At 42.5% G+C, this 22880-nt stretch overlaps 3 protein-coding genes across 3 annotated transcripts; all 3 read right to left on the bottom strand.

Moving 5' to 3' along the window:
* Positions 1–5959: 5959 nt before the first annotated feature.
* ccnb1 (cyclin B1) lies at positions 5960–8921 on the bottom strand. The gene is made up of 9 exons (XM_084140648.1): positions 8853–8921; positions 8447–8581; positions 8240–8347; positions 7914–8096; positions 7659–7817; positions 7176–7412; positions 6764–6904; positions 6485–6595; positions 5960–6343 (listed from the first exon to the last, which is right to left on the bottom strand). The coding sequence occupies exons 1-9, from the start codon at positions 8871–8873 to the stop codon at positions 6239–6241; spliced, it is 1200 nt and encodes a 399-aa protein (XP_083996774.1). The 5' UTR covers positions 8874–8921; the 3' UTR covers positions 5960–6238.
* A 689-nt stretch (positions 8922–9610) lies between these two features.
* Positions 9611–16300, bottom strand: slc30a5 (solute carrier family 30 member 5). Its single transcript, XM_084140735.1, has 16 exons — positions 15675–16300; positions 14525–14647; positions 14363–14429; positions 14149–14234; positions 13940–14027; positions 13730–13817; positions 13555–13631; positions 13247–13417; positions 12136–12430; positions 11771–11979; positions 11437–11594; positions 11182–11311; positions 10699–10957; positions 10259–10485; positions 9978–10106; positions 9611–9887 (listed from the first exon to the last, which is right to left on the bottom strand). Exons 1-16 carry the CDS (start codon positions 15743–15745, stop codon positions 9717–9719), a joined length of 2349 nt encoding a protein of 782 aa, XP_083996861.1. The 5' UTR covers positions 15746–16300; the 3' UTR covers positions 9611–9716.
* Positions 16301–17626: 1326 nt separating this feature from the next.
* LOC311099434 (annexin A1-like) lies at positions 17627–20900 on the bottom strand (the record flags this gene model as incomplete). Its single annotated transcript, XM_084140121.1, has 6 exons — positions 17627–17753; positions 19919–19985; positions 20075–20111; positions 20177–20290; positions 20400–20494; positions 20777–20900. The coding sequence occupies 6 exons, from the start codon at positions 20898–20900 to the stop codon at positions 17627–17629; spliced, it is 564 nt and encodes a 187-aa protein (XP_083996247.1).
* Positions 20901–22880: the final 1980 nt, after the last annotated feature.

The following is a 22880-nucleotide window of genomic DNA, read 5'->3' as shown; positions in this document are numbered from 1 at the left end:
AAGTGCCAGCCTGTTCTTGTCCTGAGGTGGAATGTATACAACAGTCACTATAACAGCTGAAAACTCCCTTGGGAGGTAAAAGGGTCGGCATTTGACCATCAAGTATTCCAAGACTCCACTGTCCTGTCGGCAAGGTGAATGGAGAATCTATCGAGTTGAATAGCCATGGGGGGTATCTTGTCCGAGAGCCATGTTTCAGAAAAGCAGAGAATATTGCAGTTTCGAGAGTCCCGTTGGTAGCAAATCCCCAATCAGAGGTCAAATCCCCAATCAGAGGTCATCCATCTTACATTGGCCAGTAGAATGGAAGGAAGAGGTGGCCGGTTCTCCCTTCAACTTAATCTCGCCAGGATCCACCTCTTGCCTCTGTAACGTCGGCCTTTCCTCTTGGATAGCCCGAAAGTTGGTTGGAATTACAGAAAGAGCCATGGGCAGATGAGTCGAAGTTGAAGACGGAATTGAGGTAAGTAACTGCTTGTTGTTGGTTGTAAGAAGTGATAGCGGATACATTTCGAGAAAATAAAGTAAAGATAAACAACAAAAGAATGGCAAAATAGCTAAGTTGGGTCAGAGCAAAACGGCAGCCATTCAGTACAGCGCCATCTTTTTAACATTAAAAAAATTTTTTTTTTTACATCTCACATTCCAGTGTTCGAACTTGTAAACAAGGCTGCATGGGATTTCTGTCAATGTGACTATTTGCAGCCAATGGCAATGTCCGCTTTAGGTATAATGTCAGGAGCCACTTATGGATTTGTAAGGTCTAACGCAGTTCCACCATCTACACCGCCAAAACAACCACCTTGCAGATGTCGGCTGAAGCAGATCTGATTGAATAGAGCCCTTACTAGACTACCTCTATAATATCCACTGCAAACTCAGAGTCATTGAGAGAATTGTTTATTAGTGGGACGTATTTGGATAGAAGCTCAAGGTCATTTCTAAGAGAATGATGTAGAATGTAGAAAATCTGAAGAGCTTAATCATATTGATAGTAATGGATTGTCTCTTGTAGGGAATTGCCTACTGTTTTTGTAAGGTGAAAGTAAAAGAAAAATGAGGCTCCCTCCCATTCCAATTTATGGATGTGCTTACTCAGCAGTGTGCGTCCACACATTGTTTTGGTGAGCACTGCGATAACACACTGCTCTTACAGTTAGGTCATCCCAGCTGATGCTAGTAAACTTTCACTGAAAAATAATTTTACATGGACATATTAATCAATTTAATTGTCCAACATGTTAGGTAAGGAAATGGGTAACGGATAGGCATGTGTTGTCTCATTCGGGTCAATTGAAACACAATCAAAGTCATGATTGAATTATGATGATGGATGGACAGCTGTTCTCTAAAGAATGCATTCTGGTTGGTAGAAAGGTTACCACACTCATAGGAACAGTGTCCAGGTGCAATGGCCTTCTCTGGGAATCTACTGCCATCACACTCACAACAACAAAGGAGACGTCCAAGTGACCCCAGAGGTAGATTTACAATGTGTCAGCAGATTCCCCCCTCCTCCCTACACGCCACTGGATTTATAACATGACTGGAGACATTTTGGCTTGGCTGACTGACTTACCAAGGTCAAATTACAGCATCTTGCAGCCTGCTCTAGCCACATGATGAAAGAGTAATCATACAGAATCTTAACGTCACTCTGTAATATCTACCCATAGACTTCCGGCTACATCTGGGGACTTTTACACTATGGTTTCAATGTTGGGTAGAATTGAAATCCTACGAAGTCAGAGCCAATAGCTCCTTCGCATTGTGGTGTACGTGTCAAAGTCAGTCTGGAATATAACCAGTCTGATATTAAAAAGTTGTGTATAGGGATTGGGGTGGAAATATGGTTTTGGGAATCAAGAGTGGATCTATCTTAAGCATAGATTACAGTACAGGACATGGTGGTGATAGACTGATAGTATAGAATGATATGCTTTGGAAATCTGCCATTTTCTGTCAGATTCTGCACTTCATTCCTGGTTCAAGGACAGTTTGCAGAAAAACTCCAGCTGGTATTGTTGTCATGAAGTGATCATAAGCATAAGAAATGCACACACAATAGCTACACTCCTAGAAAAGGTGCTATTTAGAACGTAAAAGGGTTATTTGGCTGTCCCCATAGGAGAACCCTTTGAATAACCCTTTTTGGTTCCAGGTAGAACCATTTTGGGTTCCTTGTAGAACCCTTTCCACAGAGGGTTCTACATGAAACCCAAAAGGGTTTTACCTGACACCAAAAAGTGTTCTACCTGGAACCATAAAATGGTTCTCCTATGGGGACAGCCGAAAAACCCTTTTGGAACCCTTTTTTCTGAGAGTGTATAGTCCCTGTTGATAAAAATATTTTTGAATCCTATGTTTTACATTAAATGTTTCACACTGAAAAAGCCAGTGGTTCCAAGAATGAAGGGGGGAACATTTTGGTTTTAAAAGCTCTAAATAAAAGAAGACTTATGGGCAATCTTGGTGTCATTTTTTCACATATCGTAAAATCAAAACATAAACAAAGTACATAGGCATTAATCCCTCAAAATGTGACAATTACTTAGTAAGGGTATGATTCAACTCATGATACTAATGGACTAAAATGTTACCTTGCAAAACAAGCACTAGCACAACAACACAGTGTCAATATATCACATTTATATGGATAGAAATGCAAAAAAAGGGTATTACAATTGATCTGATTTGACTGATCAATTATAAAGCTAACTATCATCAACGTCATGCAATCATAGCAGCTTTGTCATTTTGACAAGGTAATTAGTATACAAATACTATGTTACCAGTGTATCTTGTGTATGGTTAAAAAGTCAGATGATTTGGGAAGTTCTCAGTTCTTAGAGCAAAGGCATGCCAAAAAACATTACTGAGTGGGTTTGGTTTAGTCAGAAAATGTGCAGTATATGGATTCATGTTGTACAGTCTATTCAACAAATGTGAGGGTATGGGCCAGTATAAAAATAAAAATGTATTCACTAACTGTAAGTCGCTCTGGATAAGAGCGTCTGCTAAATGACTAAAATGTAAATGTAAATGTATGAACTTGGTTGGGTAAAGAAGATGAAAGAGCTGTTGCCGTTCAATTCTTACACAGAGAGGTTACGTCATTTAGCAAATGCTCTTACCCAGAGCAACTTGCAGTAGTGAGTGCATAAAGGTTTCATACTGGTCCCCCATGGGAATCAAACCCACAACCCTAGCGTTGCAAACACCATGCTCTACCAACTAAGCCACACTGGACCCATGTGTTCTGCTCAGTAAATTGGAATGAACCAGTGAGTGATTACTTTTCACACCTGGTTGAAACAGACCAGTGTTCAGGCCACAATAGGAGCCTTTCTTTCCTTCATGTGCCATTGCGCAGCAAAGGTTGATAAAGTTCAGGAAGCACACCAATTTTTATTTGAAAATCTATAAATTGTGAAAATGAATGCCCCTGTGTTTATTTGTGCTTTACTTTCAGGCCCAGAGACTTGAGTCTGGTTGCCAGTTGCAGACCTATTAGCACCCCACAGAAACCCTAACATAACAGCTGTGGCATTGTGTTTGTTTGACTTTGTCATTATTGAATTGAGACATGCAGGCACAGTGGATGTGAATTGAGAATGTGTATTGACTCATTTTGAAGGGTGCACTTGTTAGGTCCTGACCATCTCGGATAATGTTTAGACTGAGAAACACTTCTAAACTTTTGACTCTGGTCTTGGACAATTCAACTTCGGGTGAGTTATGTATCTCAGAAATTTGAAAGGTGTTTCTGAGGCCAAGTTTTACATTCTTTCTGGACCTCAATGCTGACTCTTGAATTCATTTATTGAGGAGGGCTTGAATAAACACAGAATATGGCATGAGCTTTTGTGCCTTAGTGTTGATTGAATATGTTTGAATAAGGATTATCCCAAAGTTGCCTTTAAGCTGTCATCAGAGAGTGTGCAATTTGATATAATTCTGGGGCGTTTAAAGTGTTAACTTCACGAATCTTAAATCCTATTTTGACATATGGTATATGGTTGTTATTCAATATTCAAACAATAGCACACAGGGTAAAAAAAAAAGTGAAAGGCCAAAAATCCAGTGTTCCAGGCTGCTTCAACCGTATGGTTTCAAGCTCCACAGGAGGAATCTGTCTAGTAAACTGATCTGGCTGGCCAGTCATGACCTCAGCCTTCAAGCATGAGTTCTCAGCATGGGTCTGGGTTTAAAAGCACAGCTTTCCAGTGTAACTGAGACAAATGATCATCTGTCCCTATGGAGAGCAGCAGAAGGTAGAGCTGAAAAGATTAACCTATAGATGCTTTTAAGTAACAGCCCCTGTGCCTATGACAGCAGGTTGGCTAAAGAAAATAAGCTGAGGACCTATTAGTCTTCTGAAGGGGATCATTTGATTTTCTTTCTTTTTTCTCCACTTTGCATTTATCGTGTTCTTAAAGCAATTTACTAAAGCAATGTTCTTTTTAAAATTCTGCAACAGATTCATATTTCTGTGAGTGCTGCAATGTGAACTGTACATACAACAAACTACAGTAAACCAAGTTTCAATGCCAAATAACAAAAAACATATTACTCATTTGGTGACAGCTTAATCACAGTATGTTGCCAAGCTGTTGTCCAACAAACGGTTTGAGAGCAATCAGCAGATCTATGAATGATGGCCTATGATCATAATGACGGATACAGAGAGGGACCTCTGTGGCATGACAGGTGGCCGTGAACAGCATTAGCTCTCTGAGAATCCTCTTGGGGGTATCATGGAACAACGTCCCCTTGGCCCTCAGCTGTGGATGGGCTAAAGTGATAACTTCTGCCTCGTCCATTAGCTTGATGTGATCAATTGTAATTGACGCTGCTTGCTCCAGGTTGCGTCCTCTGCATCTTCCTGTTCTTTTAATGGGATCCTCATATTCCTCGAGAATAGTGAAATCTTATTCTACAGCTTTGCCCGCAATGGAGCCCCCGAGAAAAAATATTCACTAGAGCAAATAGCAGTGCCTGAAATAAAACAAGGTGACTGTTCCTAAAGCAGAATGTGGGGTCAAAGGGTTGGCTAACTGGAAGCGTAGGAAATATGTTATTTTGAAGGTTGAACTACAAAATGAATGGAATTGCAGAGGATACAGATCAATGGAAAGAAAGATCTACATCCTCTAGGAATAAAGATTTATGAACAGTTATGTCTATGGGTGGCAGGTAGTCTAGTGGTTAGTGTTGGGCCAGTAAGCGAAAGATTGGTTTGAATACCCGAGCAGACATGGTGAATCTGCCGATGTACCTTAGAGCAAGGCACTTAACCCTAATTTGCACCAGGGGTGCTGTTCTATGGCTAACCCTGTAAAACACATATGGGATTACCAGGTCATTGTTACCATGGGTTCAGATCCCAACCATGACAAAATTGGAAGGGTCTGGGTTACAAAAGCAGAGGACTTTAAATGAAAGAGATGGACCCATGTTAACGTTAGTTGAACACAGTCTGATGGGGAGCCAGGAGGAGGCCGGCCAACAGCAGAATGGATCGGACCCGAATGTCTGTGCAGAAGATGCTCCTTACAGACTGCATTGAGAGGCCTTGAAAAGGAGCAACTCTGAGCATCTGGGTCAGCCCAACCAAGTTGTAAAAAAAAAAAAAAAAAAAAGCCTTGCAGCTGGAGTGTCTTAAATGCATGTGAACACCATTAATTCTCAGAATTTCCACTCCAAACCAGTCAGAATGTCACAACTCAAGCAGTGGAATGCCTATCAGAATGTGCTCTTTGGACTATGTACAAGTGATAGTGAGAAAATGGCAAATTGTGAATGTGCAAAAACCAATAAAGGAAACTAGCTGCACTTCACATGTGCCAGAATAGTGTAAACATGAAATTGCCAAGACCGTAACTAGAGCTCTAGCTTCCTCTAGTGGACAATAAGAATCCCTTCAAGACAATATTCATGAAACACATAAAAGCAGGATAAAAGTGTATAAAATGTTTATTGGCATTATTTGAATATACAGTCTTGATCATATACACAAGTTATATTGATGGAAACTACTTTAGGTCAAAGCGTTTAATTACCAGAAAGTCCAACACCCAGGTGCAGGAACAAAAGCTGTACGCTTCCCAACAATAACATTTCTCCCACAATCGTTAAGACTTTTCTAAAAAAAAAAAAATTATAAAAAAATTAAGAAAATAACATAAGTTAGATACATTCTGTACAGTACAAGCAGCACATAGTGCCAGCAGGCATCTCATAGGGTGAGTTGCTTTGCAAGGTCCTTGATCAGCGAAGACTTGAGCTGTGAAATTGTGGCAATTCTCATCTGCTTCTGACTAGAGTACTTGTTCTTAACCGTCTGGAACAAAAACAAGTTAAAATTAGGGTGACAGGCCATTTTGTAGAATCATTTGAAGTCTAATCATAGGGTGCATGTAAAGTCATAAACAAAGTAAATGGCATTCACAAATCAGGAGGCAGTACTTTGTATGATACTCACCATATGCTTAGTTTGTCCCTCGTTCACCTTCAGAACATTTTTAGCGATGTGCTGCATGGCAGGGACCAGGCTGTCTTCTGTGTAGTTCATGTAATGTTGTAGTGTGGCGCTCTGGGGTGAAGATACAAATACAGCAAGTCAAAAGATTAAGCGATAGCAGTAGTGACCTGGGTATACTACAAAATGGCCTCCTTTAAATGATCAGATAAGCTTACACAAAATGGTGGATGCCAGTCAGAAAAATGAAGAGAATTGCACGACAAACTGATGACATCTTACCCATTCACCACAGTTGAAGACCTTCAGGGTGAGGGCAAAGGCTGCACTGGCCACTTGGGAGGGAGGGAAGTGCACCATCTCATAGTCCACCATGGTGAGCTCCACAAAGTACTTTGCCAGGGTGTGGTGCTCAGCAGTCACCTGGAGGGATTTTAAAATAGCCAGTAATTGGTGTGAATATAGGCCAGAGCTGTCCAACCCTCTTCCAGAGAGCTACCGTTCTGTAGGTTTTTGCGCCAAGGCTAATCTAGTGCATCAGATGCTAAGAATTACCTGGTTGATAAACTAAAGCAAGTTACAACTGGGGTCAGAGCAAAAACCTACAGGAAGGTAGCTCTTTGGGAACAGGGTTGGAGAGCCCTGACATAAGCAATACAGAGGGAGGCGTGTCAGTGTTGAAGGGGTTGCATACCTCACCAATCTTTGAGGCTCTTCTGAGGAACTGGAGGGGGAGAGGGCGGCCGAAGCTGAACTTCAGCACCCTTAGGATCTTCATCTCCATGTCCCTGATCTGTGCAGTGGTATAGGCCCGGTCGGTAACAAAGGCAAAGTCTGCGATCTCCGGAGGGTACATCTCCTCGTATTTGGAAGCGATGAACATGGCAGTCACACCAACCAGCTGGAGCTGCTTTTTGGGCACTGGGTTATCCTGTTGGATGAGATGTCAGTCAATTGGGACCTTTCACACTATATAGTAATGGGGGCACATTACTTGTGGTTCTGTCCCTGAACCATTTCCTTGCTCTGCCGATTTGTAATGCCTGGATTGGCAAAAAAAAAAGCCTACTAATGGGTTAAGTGACATGTCTGCTACATTCCCACCACACTTCTAATAGTTTCACATCAGGATGCTAGGATATAGTGGGTCAAGGGAAAGCTGCCACTGGCTTATTACCTGAAGGAAGCGATCAATGATTCCCACAGTCATGTACATGGTCTCCTGCAGCAGGCGGAACTTGATTTGGACCTGGACAAGCCAATCAATGAGGATGGCACGCATGTTGCCTGTAATTTCCTGTCCCTCCAGATATTTGGGTTTGACAGCCTGATCAATCTGTGAGGGGAAATATGTAAGCAACAGGCACATGCAGTTATAAAATGCATTTGCTGGACATAGTTACTCAGTTTAGAAACATGTTAAGACACCAACCTCAAGTTTCTGGAGATATTTGTAGATGTCCTTCACATATTCACTGCAGAGCATGGGGTTGTCGTAGTCATCAGCATCTACATCCTTGATATTAAGCAGGACATCTGAGAAGGCCTGGCACAGATCATTGGGAGCACAGCCAGAGGTCTCCATTGGTGTGGGAGACACTGGCTCAGGCAAAACCTGTCAGATAAACACCAACGTTTGTATTCAATATGGGTGTGGTGGTGAACCAGGTCCAATCGTGAATGGAGAGTTGAGCAGATTGAAGGCAAACAAAAAGAACAAGCAGCCAAATTATTGCCCCATCACCCCAGAAGTCTCACCTGAACAGGGGCAAAAACAACTATTTTTGGTTGTTGGACCTCAGGGGCTTTCTCAGCCCGTGTGCTGGCCTTCCTCTCAACCACCTTTGTGGGTTCTGCCTTAGCATCCTGTAGAATAATTTAACCGCAGTATTTTAGTACAAGAAACAGGGTAAATAGATAGTAAACAATAAATTGATAAGTTATTTTTAGTTTGCCGAATCTCACCTTTTTCAGAGTCTGTCTGGGGACTCCAACATTTCCGATTTCGCCGAGCGCAGCTCGTTGTCTCAATGTAGGCTTGGTTCCCAGAACAGCCTTGCCCGGCAGAGTAGTTTGGTTCTCTGAGGAAGCCAGGCGATTCTACAGCAATAAAAGGAAACCATAGAGCTAGATTGATTTTCAAACATTCAAATAAAAAGGGATATCGAATTCTGAATGACTATTGTACGCAAGAATTTCACGAGAAGGCTGAAGGATACATTTTTGCAGATGCACGAGGCGATTCTGTCATCGCCATTTGGGCTCTAAAAAAAAAATCTAAACTAAAGCATAGAAGAAAAATATGCAAATGCCACCACTATATTCAAACAAAGAGAAATTCTGGAGAAAAAAAAAAAAAAAAAAACCTTACCCTTGTCATACGGAGAGCCATTTCGAAAGATGAGTTGCTTTGCTGAAGACAGAACACACTGAAACACCACACAATACCACAGGCTGAATGACCGTGGTTTAAATCCAGGCTTACTCGAATCTCATTCGCTGCGTTCCCAAATTCGTTGCCATCTGATTGGATGATACGCAGCCGCTTAGAATGCGTTCCTAGGACGACCAGTAATCACATGATAGGATTCAGGTTTTTTTTATTAAGACTTCCGCCTCCTTATAAATAAGAAAAAAAGTTTGGGTCCAGTTCAAAACAAAGGCAATTTATTGTACTTATTTAGGGTTCACCAACTTTTTGTTTTATAGAAGTTTTCTACTATATAGATACAATATAATAGTATTATGAATTCTGTGTCTGCAAAGATCATAGGAGCACCATCTGCTGCTAATTTCCCCAAAGATTCTTAAAAACCTTTGCTTTTGGCTCTGCTTTTCTTTGATAACTCCACCATCACAGTTACATTTTATGTAATAAAGTGTACACTTGTACTGTACTGTTATTTTACTATTCATGGTCTTCTTATTACTGCATTTGTGCTAGTCATGTAGGAAACAGGACATTATGACCATACAACACACATTTATTATATTGTGTTAACCTCTGATCCCATAAATGTGCTGTGGAGGCACATCAGGCTCTGCAGTAGCCTAATATCTATAGCATATTTACTCTTCTAAAGAAAATGGAGGAAGAATAATATAATAAGACAGTGGTTGTGGTCCAGATATGATAAAAGTTATTTATTCCATTTTTATTTCACATGAACCGCACACATGAATGCAAAAAAGAAATACAATTAATTCAAAAATCCGATTTGGTACACAGAGTAAGTTACATGATACATGTTCCATCTTTCAGATAATTCAAGGACTCCATTTGTTGTGTCATTGCCAGAACATCATGGAATCCAGTACTGAGGCCAGACATGTGCTGGAAATAGGCCTCCTTCTCCACCTGGACAGATAGATTATTCACCCCGGCATCTTTCAGAATAGCAGTCACCTATAAAGGACAACAAGAAAATGGTTTGAAATGTATTATTCATGAAAAACACAATTAACTTAACCCCAAAGAATATTTGTTTCCACTCGCCTGCTGTATGATCCTCTGCTCCACAACGTCTGACATCAGCTGCAGGTGAATCGTTCCTGCGATGACACTGGCTGAGTGTCTCCAAAAGTGAGGGTCGCGGTAAGACAGCACACCTTCTACTTTCTCAATCTGAAAGAACACAAAAAGACCCAAAATGATTATTCATTGTTTGGTATGGTCTGCTCTTCAAACACTATCAATCAACTGAACACAAATCAAATGTATTTAATTACAACCTTTCAATTTAATTTACTATGTTAGTAGAGGTTTTGCTATCCAACCTTTTCCAGGGCGATGTTGAGGTCCTTCTCATGTTCAGGAGGCGTCCTCAGGAGGAGGACCTCGGCAGCATCTGTCAGCAGGGGGATGACACTGAGGAAGATGAGGGTGGAGATGAAGAGGGAACAGATGGGGTCAGCGATCAACCAGCCAAACTGACGAATGAGGATTGTGGAGATGATCACACCAACGCTGCCCAGGGTGTCAGCCAGCACGTGCAGAAAGACACCTGGGAAAAAATAAGCATTTATAGCCATGATTAAACACTGTGACTGTGGTCCATCATACAGTTGAAAACAACAAAGAGCAAATGAGCATCTCATTTGGACGTACATTCATAACACCTCTCTTCAGCTCAGCTCTATAAGGAATTATGAACAGTTATAATGTGGATCACTTTTTGATTCAAGAGCATTTATCTGAAGAAAAAATGTCCACTCACCTCTCATATTGGCATTCATGCCCCCACCATGGGAGTGGCCATGGCTGCTTCCATGACTGTGTCCATGACTGCTCTGCCCATGGCCGTTTCCACCGTGCCCATGTCCCCCATGAGAGTGCCCGTGCTCGCTGTGCCCATGACCGTGGGAGTGGCCATGGTCATGTGATGAACAACTGCTTTTAGCGGCACCGTGGGAGTGTGCGTGGCTGAAGGCACAGATCCCCACCAGGTTGACGAGGAGCCCTCCAACTGACACAGGCTGGGGAAAACACAGGAGAGTGGCTTTGGAATACTCATGGGAGATATGCAGGGCAGTGATGCTGTGTTATCAGGGTTATCAGACAAACATAACAAATATTTGTTTAAACTCTTTTGGACAATCTACATAGTATTAGGTAGAGAAACTTGAATATGTTTGATACAAATGTTAACATGATGAACATAAACAGGCATTATGAGAAGCTGTAGACATGGTTTACTTACTGTCAACATGTCTGTGTTAATGTTGGGAGGGTCTACGAGTCGTGTGACCGACTCCACAAAGACAAAGAAAGCTATGACCATGAGGAACAAGCCATTGATGAATCCAGAGAGAATTTCAACCCTGCCGTACCTGCAATATGAAACAGACCATTGATCAATCACATTCTAATTTCTCAACTTGACAATAATTGCTCCAGATAAGAATGAAGACGTCCAATGCCTCTTAGAGCAGTATCTCTATTAGACTGAGCTTACCCATAAGAGAATATCCTGGTTGCTTTCCAGCGTGTCATGAGGGCTGCGAAGAGGCCCAGCACCAGAGCAGAGCAGTCAAACAGCATGTGGAAGCCATCAGAGATCAGGCCCAGGCTGTTGGTCCACACACCGTAGAAGAGCTCCACAAACGTGAAAGCCTATAACATGGAAAACAAGAAGTAACAAGCAATTTAGTCAACTAATCTTACATTTTCAGCCACCACAAAAAGCTCAGTAGATAAGACATGGTACTGAAATTCTCAAGTCTAGATCACCCAGTCCCCATCATCTGATATTCAGTCCTGTGTATTCTCATACCCGAGGTTCTGCTTACCAGATTGAGACAGAGGAAGTAGAAGATCTGTCTGGAATCATACTCCTCCAGGATCTGTTTGAGGGAGTCTTTGATGAAGCGGGGCAGAGACTGGGACGTGTGCTGCAGGGCGTCCCCCATGAAGTTATACAGAGGGGTTCCCTCGGGGGAATACCCCACCAAGGTCCCCTTCTGACCTTTCTTCGATGGTGACGACAAGATGCTGTCCGCTGAAAACAGTAAAAGAGAGGGGGATTTACAGTATATGACATGCTCAATGAATGCCACCTGAATGTTAGACTACTTAATGTCACACTCCTTACTCTGAGGAAAACTATCTAGCCACCGTAAAGTCAGTCATTACTACTGGCGGTACTCTCACTCACCCATGATGAAGAAGACTGCACTGACCAGCACCCCTCCAGAGAGCACGTGCTCCGTCTCTGTGCTCTCTTGCTGGGGGGGCTTGCTCATGGTCCGGAGCTGTTCCGTCAGCGGGTGGGTCCAGAAGTTGGCCAGCAGCAGCCCGCTGAGGAAGAGAAAGATGGAGCCGTAGCGGGCACACCTGGGAGCCTCCATCTTGGTGATGCAGATGGACTCTACATAGAACTCCAGGATCATCACAGAGAAGATGATCATCCCAAACGGCAGGATAAGAGCCGACCACGACTCCACCTTGCTCTGGTGATTTAGAATCACAGTTTAGGGACTTTGTACTCTTTTTTTTTTTTTTTAGGGGGTAGATCAGCTTTAATATTGCAGATAGATTGTAACTTCCATCAATGTAATTGTCTGCATCACTTCCAATCCCCCATATGTTTTTTCTCTTTTCTCTCTCTCGCATATATTATATATATATATATATATATATACATATCCTTTAAAAATATATATATTTTCCTTTATTACTTTCCAACCCCACCATCCCCTCCCTAATTGGAGTAAACTAGTGAACAACAATGCTTAGGCCTCTACTTCATGCTTATACATACTATATACATTTTATGGACACAGTCACTAATTATATTTTGTTTGTTTTTACTCCTGAACTTCCTCCGATCATTTTCATGATGTCCATCTGGTATGCTTCTATATGCCATATCTTTATAACTGTGCTCTTTCACAAAAGCTCACAATATATAATCTGTATACTTATTATGGACACAGCATGTCTTACACTAGTTAACTTGTTGTTATTAGTTGTTGTTATTAGTCCCATCCTTCAGCTCCATTCAACACCTCCCATCTATCTGTTAACACCATCCATATTGGATTTCTATTTGCCATATATTTTTCAACTGTACTGTGATGTTTTACAAAAGTTCTGAACCTTTCTATTCTCATTGTTGTTTCTTTGTACTCTTTATGCAGTAACAAATGGCCAATTGTTTGGGCTCTTAACCTTACTGATACAAAATATTTGATACAATAAAAATTGGATAAACTTGCATTAAAGATGCCTTAGAACTGTGCTTTCCCATATTCTCCATCTCTTACCTCTGTGGTGGCTGAGAGCACTATGACCCAGGGCAGCAGGACTATGGAGGAGACCAGGTTATCCAGGGCGTAGAGGCGTTTGGCTCCCCCGATCTCCACAGACAACTTCCTGGAAGCTGTGTGGAAGCCAATCTTCAGGCAGAGAGACACCACCAGCAACACAACCCCACCCTGAGAGAGAGAGAGCATCAGTGGCTTAACATTTCTCAAAGTGTGGAGAAAGGAGAGAAGATAGAGTTGAGGCACAGGGAAGATTACATCCACTAGACAAGCAAATACTGTACTTGTGATGTGATTGATTTACGTACCTTGTGATCTGCTACCCCCAAGAATGCAATAGCAGTGTAGAGAGCATGAGTGAGGGCACTGTCATGGTGTCCTTCAGCTAGAAGAGCAGATGATTAAGGGAAAAACTATAGAGGTTTGACATTATGATCATCCATTCATGATCATCTATTCTATCATGTATTTCAGAAAGGATACGATGTTCCGCCATCTTTGCCATGAGGTCATCATTGTCGAAGAGGAGGAGACAGATGACAGCGATAATGAAGAGAGCGGCACCTCTGGTCTACAACACAAACAGACATGCTGTCATTCACAACATCCACAGGGGTTTGGAAGACATTGAAATGATGATTGATAAGACTGTTTAGAAAGAACATAAAAAAACGCCTGAACATGTGTGCATACCTTGGAGGGGCCACCTCCTGAGCTTGTGAATAAAACACTGAGGAGTGCAATGACCACCACATCACTGTGCTCAAACAGTAACAACGTCCTGAGCAAGAAGGAAAAAATGTGTTATTATCAAGGAGTGTGTGAGGTAGTACAAGTAATGACATCAAGAAACCAAACCCTCCATTCAGCCAGACGGTCACACTGATGACATGACATCTTACCTTAAAGGTCCACAGAGAGTGAGACCAAAGAAACCCAGGAGGGAAATGATGCAGCTGATGACCGCATGTTTCAGGAGCTTGATCCACTGCAATAAAGATGGGTGAGGGTCACAATTACTATGGGTGAGGGTCACATGATTACTCCTGGAGTGCACATGCTGTCTATGACACATTATTTGTGTCTCCGAGACCTGAAAGCAGGGTAAACACGTACCTGTCTCTTTGAAATTGCTTTCCCAGAAGAGAATGGTTTTTGGAAGAAAACCAAAATCACTGCACACCTACACAGGAAGAAGAGACAGATGTATTTTCCATACATAACAGAATAAACTAATATTTTAATCGGAGGAGAAAAGGGTAACCAGGAGCTACTCACCCCAATTTTAGTATGAAGATGAACTGAACAATGTGGACAACTTTGAGGAGGTCATATGATTCAAAGATCCCAAGTGCCTTCAACACCTTGGACACAAGCAGTAACACTATGTACCTGGTCAGCCTGAAAGAGAGAATAACAAGTTAAATACAATCTCACAACAGGATCTTGCCCACCTAGCTAGCTTGCGAAGACTAGTGATGACAAGCAGTGACATAAACACAGCCATGATGTAAACAATAGCCTCACTTCTACTGTAGGCTAGCATTGAACAGAACATACAAGCAAAGACTCTGAATTCATCAACTAATCTGGTACAATGGGTCACAGGCTATATAGTTAGTCAGCTAAGACAGCAGCTGACCTAGCTGAGGAACGCTCAACTCTGTTCTCTCTTAAGCATTCCTCAGCTACAGCTAACCTGAGCATTCCTCAGCTACAGCTAACCTGAGCATTCCTCAGCTACAGCTAACCTGAGCATTCCTCAGCTACAGCTAACCTGAGCTTTCCTCAGCTACAGCTAACCTAAGCGTTCCTCAGCTACAGCTAACCTAAGCGTTCCTCAGCTACAGCTAACCTAAGCGTTCCTCAGCTACAGCTAACCTAAGCGTTCCTCAGCTACAGCTAACCTAAGCGTTCCTCAGCTACAGCTAACCTAAGCGTTCCTCAGCTACAGCTAACCTAAGCGTTCCTCAGCTACAGCTAACCTAAGCGTTCCTCAGCTACAGCTAACCTGAGCTTTCCTCAGCTACAGCTAACCTAAGCGTTCCTCAGCTACAGCTAACCTAAGCGTTCCTCAGCTACAGCTAACCTTAGCGTTCCTCAGCTACAGCTAACCTAAGCGTTCCTCAGCTACAGCTAACCTAAGCGTTCCTCAGCTACAGCTAACCTAAGCGTTCCTCAGCTACAGCTAACCTAAGCGTTCCTCAGCTACAGCTAACCTAAGCGTTCCTCAGCTACAGCTAACCTAAGCGTTCCTCAGCTACAGCTAACCTAAGCGTTCCTCAGCTACAGCTAACCTAAGCGTTCCTCAGCTACAGCTAACCTAAGCGTTCCTCAGCTACAGCTAACCTAAGCGTTCCTCGGCTACAGCTAACCTTAGCTGCCTAACCACAACAATTTAACGTTACTAGAAAACTAGAGGGCTTACCTGGCATTCGGTACTTCAACCCTGCCCAGCTGTCCACTGGAAAGTACATTGCTGCTGTATTTGTCATCCATTTTTATAGCTAGGCTGAAACTCAACAAATGTAATGATCCATGCGACCAGACTGGTGGTTGCTAGCTAACGTTAGCCTTGTAAAGTTGTGTCAAAGAGATTAACGTTACTAGCTGTAACGTTAGCTAGCCGGCTAGCTTATCATAGAATTCAACAAGACATCGTAGCTAGCTAGTTAGCAAGAACTCCCTCTTACAATACAGACACAGACCATGTCCGCGCAAAGATCCGGCACAATTAAGAATATGGTATCATAAACTATTTGTAAAATTGCTTCCAAAGGAAAGAACAGCATCCCAGATGATCGAGGCCACACTTCCGGATACGATAAACATTACCACGTCACAAATCCACGAGCCTAATGCCGCGTTCAAAACAACTGGGAACTCGGAAAAATACGAGGTCAAATCATGACCTCAGTGATCTTCAGGTCGGAAAGTCGGAGCTCTAGACAGAGGCCCGAGTTCCGGAGTAGGAATTCCGAATTGGATGACCGTTCAAAACTATTTTTCTCAGTCGGAGCTCGTTTTATTTTCGAGTTCCCTGTTGTTATGAACGCACTGAGGTCGGAACGGAAGTCGGAGATTTCCGAGTTCCCAGGTCCGAGTTCCCATCATTTCTGCGCAGTAGTACAATGTGCAGCCAAAGTGAAATTATAGCCTTTCCCAAAACAGTTTTCTATTTAGACTTTGGATTACGTATTTTATACTACTGTAGGATACCTAAAAAAAGAGACATTGATTACTGCTGTTACAAATAGTTGTATTAATACCAGTGGTGTAAAGTACTTAAGTAGAAATACTTGAAAGTACTACTTAAGTAGTTTTTTGGGGTATCTGTACTTTACTTTACAATTTATATATATATTTTTTACAACTTTTACTTTTACTTCACTACATTCCTAAAGAAGATTATGTACTTTATACTCCATACATTTTCCCTGACACCCAAAAGTATTTTTTACATTTTAGTCATTTAGCAGACACTCTTATCCAGAGCGACTTACAGTTAGTGAATGCATACATTTTTTCCTACCCCCTGTGGGAATCGAACCCACAACCCTGGCATTACAAACGGCATGCTCTATCAACTGAGCTACATCCCTGCCGGACATTCCCTCCCCTACCCTGGACGACGCTGGGCCAATTGCGCGCCGCCCCATGGGTCTCCCGGTCGCGCCGGCTACGACAGAGCCTGGATTCGAACCAGGATCTCTAGTGGCACAGCTAGCACTGCGCTGCAGTGCCTTAGACCACTGCGCCACTCGGGAGTACTCCTTACATTTTGAATGGTCTAATTCACACAATTATCAAGAGAACATCCCTGGTCATCCCTACTGCCTCTGATCTGACAGACTCACTAAACACATGCTTCCTTTGTAAATTATTTCTGAGTGTTGGAGCATGCCCCTGGCTATCTGTAAATTAAAAAACGAGAAAATGATGCCGTGTGGTTTGCTTAATATAAGGAATTCAAAATGATTTATACTTTTACTTTTACTTTTGATACTAAAGTATATTTGAGCAAGTACATTTACACTTTGATACTTAAGTATATTTAAAACCAAATACTTTTAGACATTTACTCAAGTAGTATTTTACTGGGTGACTTTCACTTTTACTTGAGTCATTTTCTATTAAGGTATCTTTACTTTTACTCAAGTATGACAATTGGGTACTTTTTCCACCACTGATTAATACATAATTTCAATATACTTATTTAGTAAAAGCGGGATTTTCTCATAATATCCCTTTGTGTCCTCCTGTTTGACAAAGGAAACAGGGTAATAAGTTAATGTCAACATAATTTAATAAAAAATCTATCTCCAACTTTCTCCTAATTCTCACTCAGTGTTGTGTTGTGCAACTCACCAGGGTGTCCTCCTATAGGGTTATTTTGTACATGGTCTCATACTCTTCCATCACCTTCTTCTGGTCCACCACCGAGTGGCTCATCAGCACCCTGATCAGAGTTTCATCACACGTACCGTAGTCCCCGTGCCCAAGAACACTTAGGTAACCTTCCTAAATGACTACCAACCCGTAGCACTCACGTCTGTAGCCATGAAGTGCTTTGAAAGGCTGGTCATAGCACACATCAACAACATTATCCCAGAAACCCTAGACCCACCTAATTTGCATACCGCCTCAACATATCCACAGATTATGCAATCTCTATTGCGCTCCACACTGTCCTTTCACACCTGGACAATAGGAACACATATGTGAGAACGCTATTCATTGACTACAGCTCAGCGTTCAACACCATAGTGCCCTCAAAGCTCATCACTAACTAAGCACCCTGGGACTAAACACCTCCCTCTGCAACTGGATCCTGGACTTCCTGATGGGCCGCCCCCAGGTGGTAAGGGTAGGTAACAACACATCCATCCACCACGCTGATCCTCAACACGGGGGCCCCTCAGGGGTGCGTGCTCAGTCCCCTCCTGTACTCCCTGTTCACTCATGACTGCATGGCCAGGCACGACTCCAACGCCATCATTAAGTTTGCAGATGACACAACAGTGGTAGGCCTGATCACCGACAACGACGAGACAGCGCCTATAGGGAGGAGGTCAGAGACCTAGCTGTGTGGTGCCAGGACAACAACCTCTCCCTCAACGTGATCAAGACAAAGGAGATGATTGTGGACTACAGGAAAAAGAAGAGGACCGAGCACGCCCCCATTCTCATCGACGAGGCTGTAGTGGAGCAGGTTGAGAGCTTCAAGTTCCTTGGTGTCCAGATCACCAACAAACTAACATGGTCCAAGCACACCAAGACAGTCATGAAGAGGGCACGACAAAACCTATTCCCCCTAAGGAGACTGTAAAGATTTGGCATGGGTCCTCAGATCCTCAGACGGTTCTACAGCTGCACCATTGAGAGCATCCTGACTGGTTGCATCACTGCCTGGTATGACAACTGCTCGGCCTCCGACCGCAAGGCGGAGGGTAGTGCGTACGGCCCAGTACATCACTGGGGCCAAGCTTCCTGCCATAACTCTACATGTACATATTACCTCAATTACCTCGACTTACTGGTGCCTCCGCACATTGACTCGGTACCGGTACCCCCTGTATATAGCCTCGCTATTGTTATATATACTGCTGCTCTTTAATTATTTTTTTGGTATTATTTTTTAAAACTGCATTGTTGGTTAAGGGCTTGTAAGTAAGCATTTCACTGTGTAGTCCCATGTAGCTCAGGAACACATATGTGAGAACGCTATTCATTGACTACAGCTCAGCATTCAACACCATAGTGCCCTCAAAGCTCATCACTAAGCTAAGCACCCTGGGACTAAAGAATACAGTTCACTTTCATAGCAGCCACATAAAAACAGTGTGATCACTTTGTTGTGTATATAATTCCTTCTCGCAACTCTCTATGTGCTCTCCTTTCACCTTTTCTCTTCGCATGTGGACTTCAGTGCACAACACATCAGCTGTCTGTGACCAGGCAAAAAAAGCTTTCCAAGCCAAACCTTCTTATCATGACCGCTATAACTGCTACACACAGCTTACATCGTTGTCACGTCATAGTCAACATAGCTACTAGAACTAACGCTTTAGTAAACCCACTAGCTACAATCATGCAGTACAGTGTACAGTCAGAAAGCAGTTGAGCAGTTACACTGTACACCGGTGGGCCTCCGGAAGTTGTCATAATTATTGTGTAAGTCTATGGAAGGGGGTGAAAACCATGAGCCTCTGAGGTTTTGTATTGAAGTCAGTGTACCCAGAGGAGGACAGAAACTAGCTGTCCTCCGGCTACACCATGGTGCTAACCTAGAGAGTGCTGCTGAGGCTACTGTAGACCTTCATTGCAAAACAGTGTGTTTTAATAATTTAATGGTGACTATATATTTAGTATAGTTCTATCTAAAAAGGATACCTTTTTTAATGTTTCACTATTTTTATTTTTATACAATTCACTGAGGAGGATGGTCCTCCCCTTCCTCCTCTGAGGAGCCTCCACTGACGCACGCACACACGCACGCGCACACACAAGCACACGCGCACACACACACACACACACACACACACACACACACACACACACACACACACACACACACACACACACACACACACACACACACACACACACACACACACACACACACACACACACACACACACACACACACACACACACACACACACACACCACTAAATTACCTTCATTGCCAGATGGAGCTTTTCGGCAAAGAAAGCAGACTTGCAGCAGACACACTTCACTACAGTATCAAAGACATACAGATCAGTTGAATATAAATCACAGAAATAAAGTACAATATGTCAATCATGATAGTGGAGATGACCTTACCAATGTCTATGAGGCAGTCCTCAATGTCCCCCTTCAGCTCCAGGTCGAATACTTGTGAAAATAGTACCAAATATATATTTTTTTAACTGTATTGTTGTTTACCTTTGTAGCTTGTCTGAGCTGGTGGGCATCAAATTGGTCAGGGGTCATCAGCAGGGCCAAAACCACATCCTTCAGATCTGACCTCAGAGCTGACTTCAGGTCATCAGTCAGAGCCTGAAACAAGATGGAGGGGAGGGGGTTATTAAGGTGGTAACAGTTTGGGGAGGTGTGTAAGGGGCAGTTAGGAGTGTTGATTGGCTGAGGGGACAATGTTGTGACTCATATGCCCAGTAGACTGCTCATAGACTCTTTTGATTTGTTGTCTCTGCCCATTGCTCCTCTTCACCAGAACTGTCATAATCACATCCTCATCCAATCCTGTAGATGTAATATTGATCAATAATAAAAACACAACACAGATTGAGTGAATAGAAGCACATTGGGCAAACACGGGTTGAATCAACATTGTTTCCACATAATTTCAACAACAAACAAATTATGTGATGATGAATCAACATGAACGTGTAATTTTTTGTGGTTGATTTCACGTTTGTTGACAACTCAACCTAATGTAAATCAAAACTAGATGATGAACTGATGTCTGTGCCCAGTGGGAGTGGGGCTTGGCAGTTGGAGTATTCTGATACATGGTGTTCTTACCTTTGGCTTCAATGGCTTTCTCAAGAGCTGCTGCATCACCACTAGCACTGAAGTGTGGACATGGGGCTACTGTTCCATAATATACAGGCTTTGGTTTACCAAACATTCGTGAGGTGACTTCCATCTTTCCAGCTGTTATGTCTGTTTCGATCTCTACAGCTGATGCGACTGTTTCCAACTCTACAGCTGATGTGAAGGTTTCCATCTCTGCAGCTGTTGCGACGGTTTCAATCTCTACTGTTGCAACTGTTTCCATCTTTACAGCTCTGAAATGAGTTATATCTGTGAAAAGTATTCCTGTAAGAACAGTGTAACAAGTGTTGTAATTACTGATTGTTACACTGTACTTATCGCAGTCAACTTAACCCTATCACTAGTCCTCACCCTAACCCTAAGTACAGGGTAATAACAGTATAATTACAGTGTACTAACTGGAATACATACACAGTAATAGGGGCACTGTAATGTAAAGCATACCAACAATTTCATCAACAGAATTATAATTAAAGCTGCAATATGTATCTTTCTGGGCGACCTGACCAAATTCACATAGAAATATGAGTTATAGATCTGTTATTCTCAATGAAAGCAAGTCTAAGAAGTGGCAGATCTGTTCTATGTGCGCTATTTCTATGCTTCCCGTTCTTAAGTTTCGATTCCCCGTCTTTTACCTTCGGTTTTGTACACCAAGATTCAAACAGCTGAAACTACAATATTTTGGGTTATGGAAAATATATTTCATAGATGGTACAATGATTATCTACACTATACTTGCTTGTTTTGTCACATAAACTGAAATTTAGAATTTTAGCAACCAGGAAATGGCGGAGCGATTTCTGCATAGTGCACCTTTAAGGAGAATAAGCACAAGTGCATCAGTAATTCTTATACGTTCCTTATGGTCTGAATGTAAGAAAACCTCACCTGTTCACCTGAAGAGATTGTCCTGAGCCGCAGTTGTCTTGATCGTGTTGTTCACTACTTAACAACACACCTTGCAGTGTCTCCACCCATTCACTTCTCAAACCCCTCAGAGCCTGACAACATTTTATCCCTCAAGTGAACCTTGTTTAAACACCACAGATTTAGCATACCAGTGCCTCTGTTAAATATTACAGTAAGAAGCAGAAATGCTGCAAATTATAGTGCTTATAAGTGGTTATGTTGTGGGTTTGATAGCAGTGATGTCTGATGTTCTCCTCCAACACAATAAAACAGTGATGAGCATTTCACGACATACCATGAAGACGTGTTGTGTTAACAAAATGTTATGTCAAAGTCAGATTCATTGAGTGAAAGACAAAGCCAATAGGCATGTACAGGCATGTTCCAAATGTGTTTTTCCAAACCGTTTCAAACACGAGGCAAACTCAATAAAGACACAATAGCAGTTGAATAATTGTATATCTCTTTATACACTGAGTGTACAAAACATTAAGAACACCTTCCTAACACAGGGATGCTGGCCCAGGTTGTCTGTCAATGCTTGTTGTCTCCAATGCTTCCCACAGTTGTGTCAAGTTGGCTGGATGTCCTTTGGGTGGTGGACCATTCTTGATACACACAGGAAACTGTTAAGAGTGAAAAACCCAGCAGCGTTGCAGTTCTTGACACAAACCGGTGCGCCTGGCACCTACTACCATACCCCATTCAAAGGCACTTAAATCTTTTGTCTTGCCTATTCAACCTCTGAATGGCACACATACACAATCCATGTCTCAATTGGCTCAAGTCTTAAAAATCCTTATTTAACCTGTCTCCTCCACTTCATCTACACTGATTGAAGTGGATTGAACAAGTTACACCAATAAGGGATCATAGCTTTCACCTGGATTCACCTGGTCAGTCTATGTCATGGAAAGAGCAAGTGTCCTTTTCCCCCTCAGGAGACTGAAAAGATTTGGCGTGGGTCCCCAGATCCTCAAAAAGTTCTACAGCTGCACCATCGAGAGCATCCTGACTGGTTGCATCACCGCCTGGTATGGCAACTGCTCGGCATCTGACCGTAAGGCGCTACAGAGGGTTGTGCGTACGGCCCAGTACATCATTGGGGCCAAGCTTCCTGCCATCCAGGACCTAAATACTAGGTGGTGTCAGAGAAAAG

This window comes from Coregonus lavaretus (assembly GCF_964263955.1).
Source record: "Coregonus lavaretus genome assembly, chromosome: 24".
Taxonomy (NCBI): Eukaryota; Metazoa; Chordata; class Actinopteri; order Salmoniformes; family Salmonidae; genus Coregonus; species Coregonus lavaretus.
Note: the sequence above shows the minus strand (reverse complement) of the source record. Positions and strands in the feature narration are given on the sequence as shown.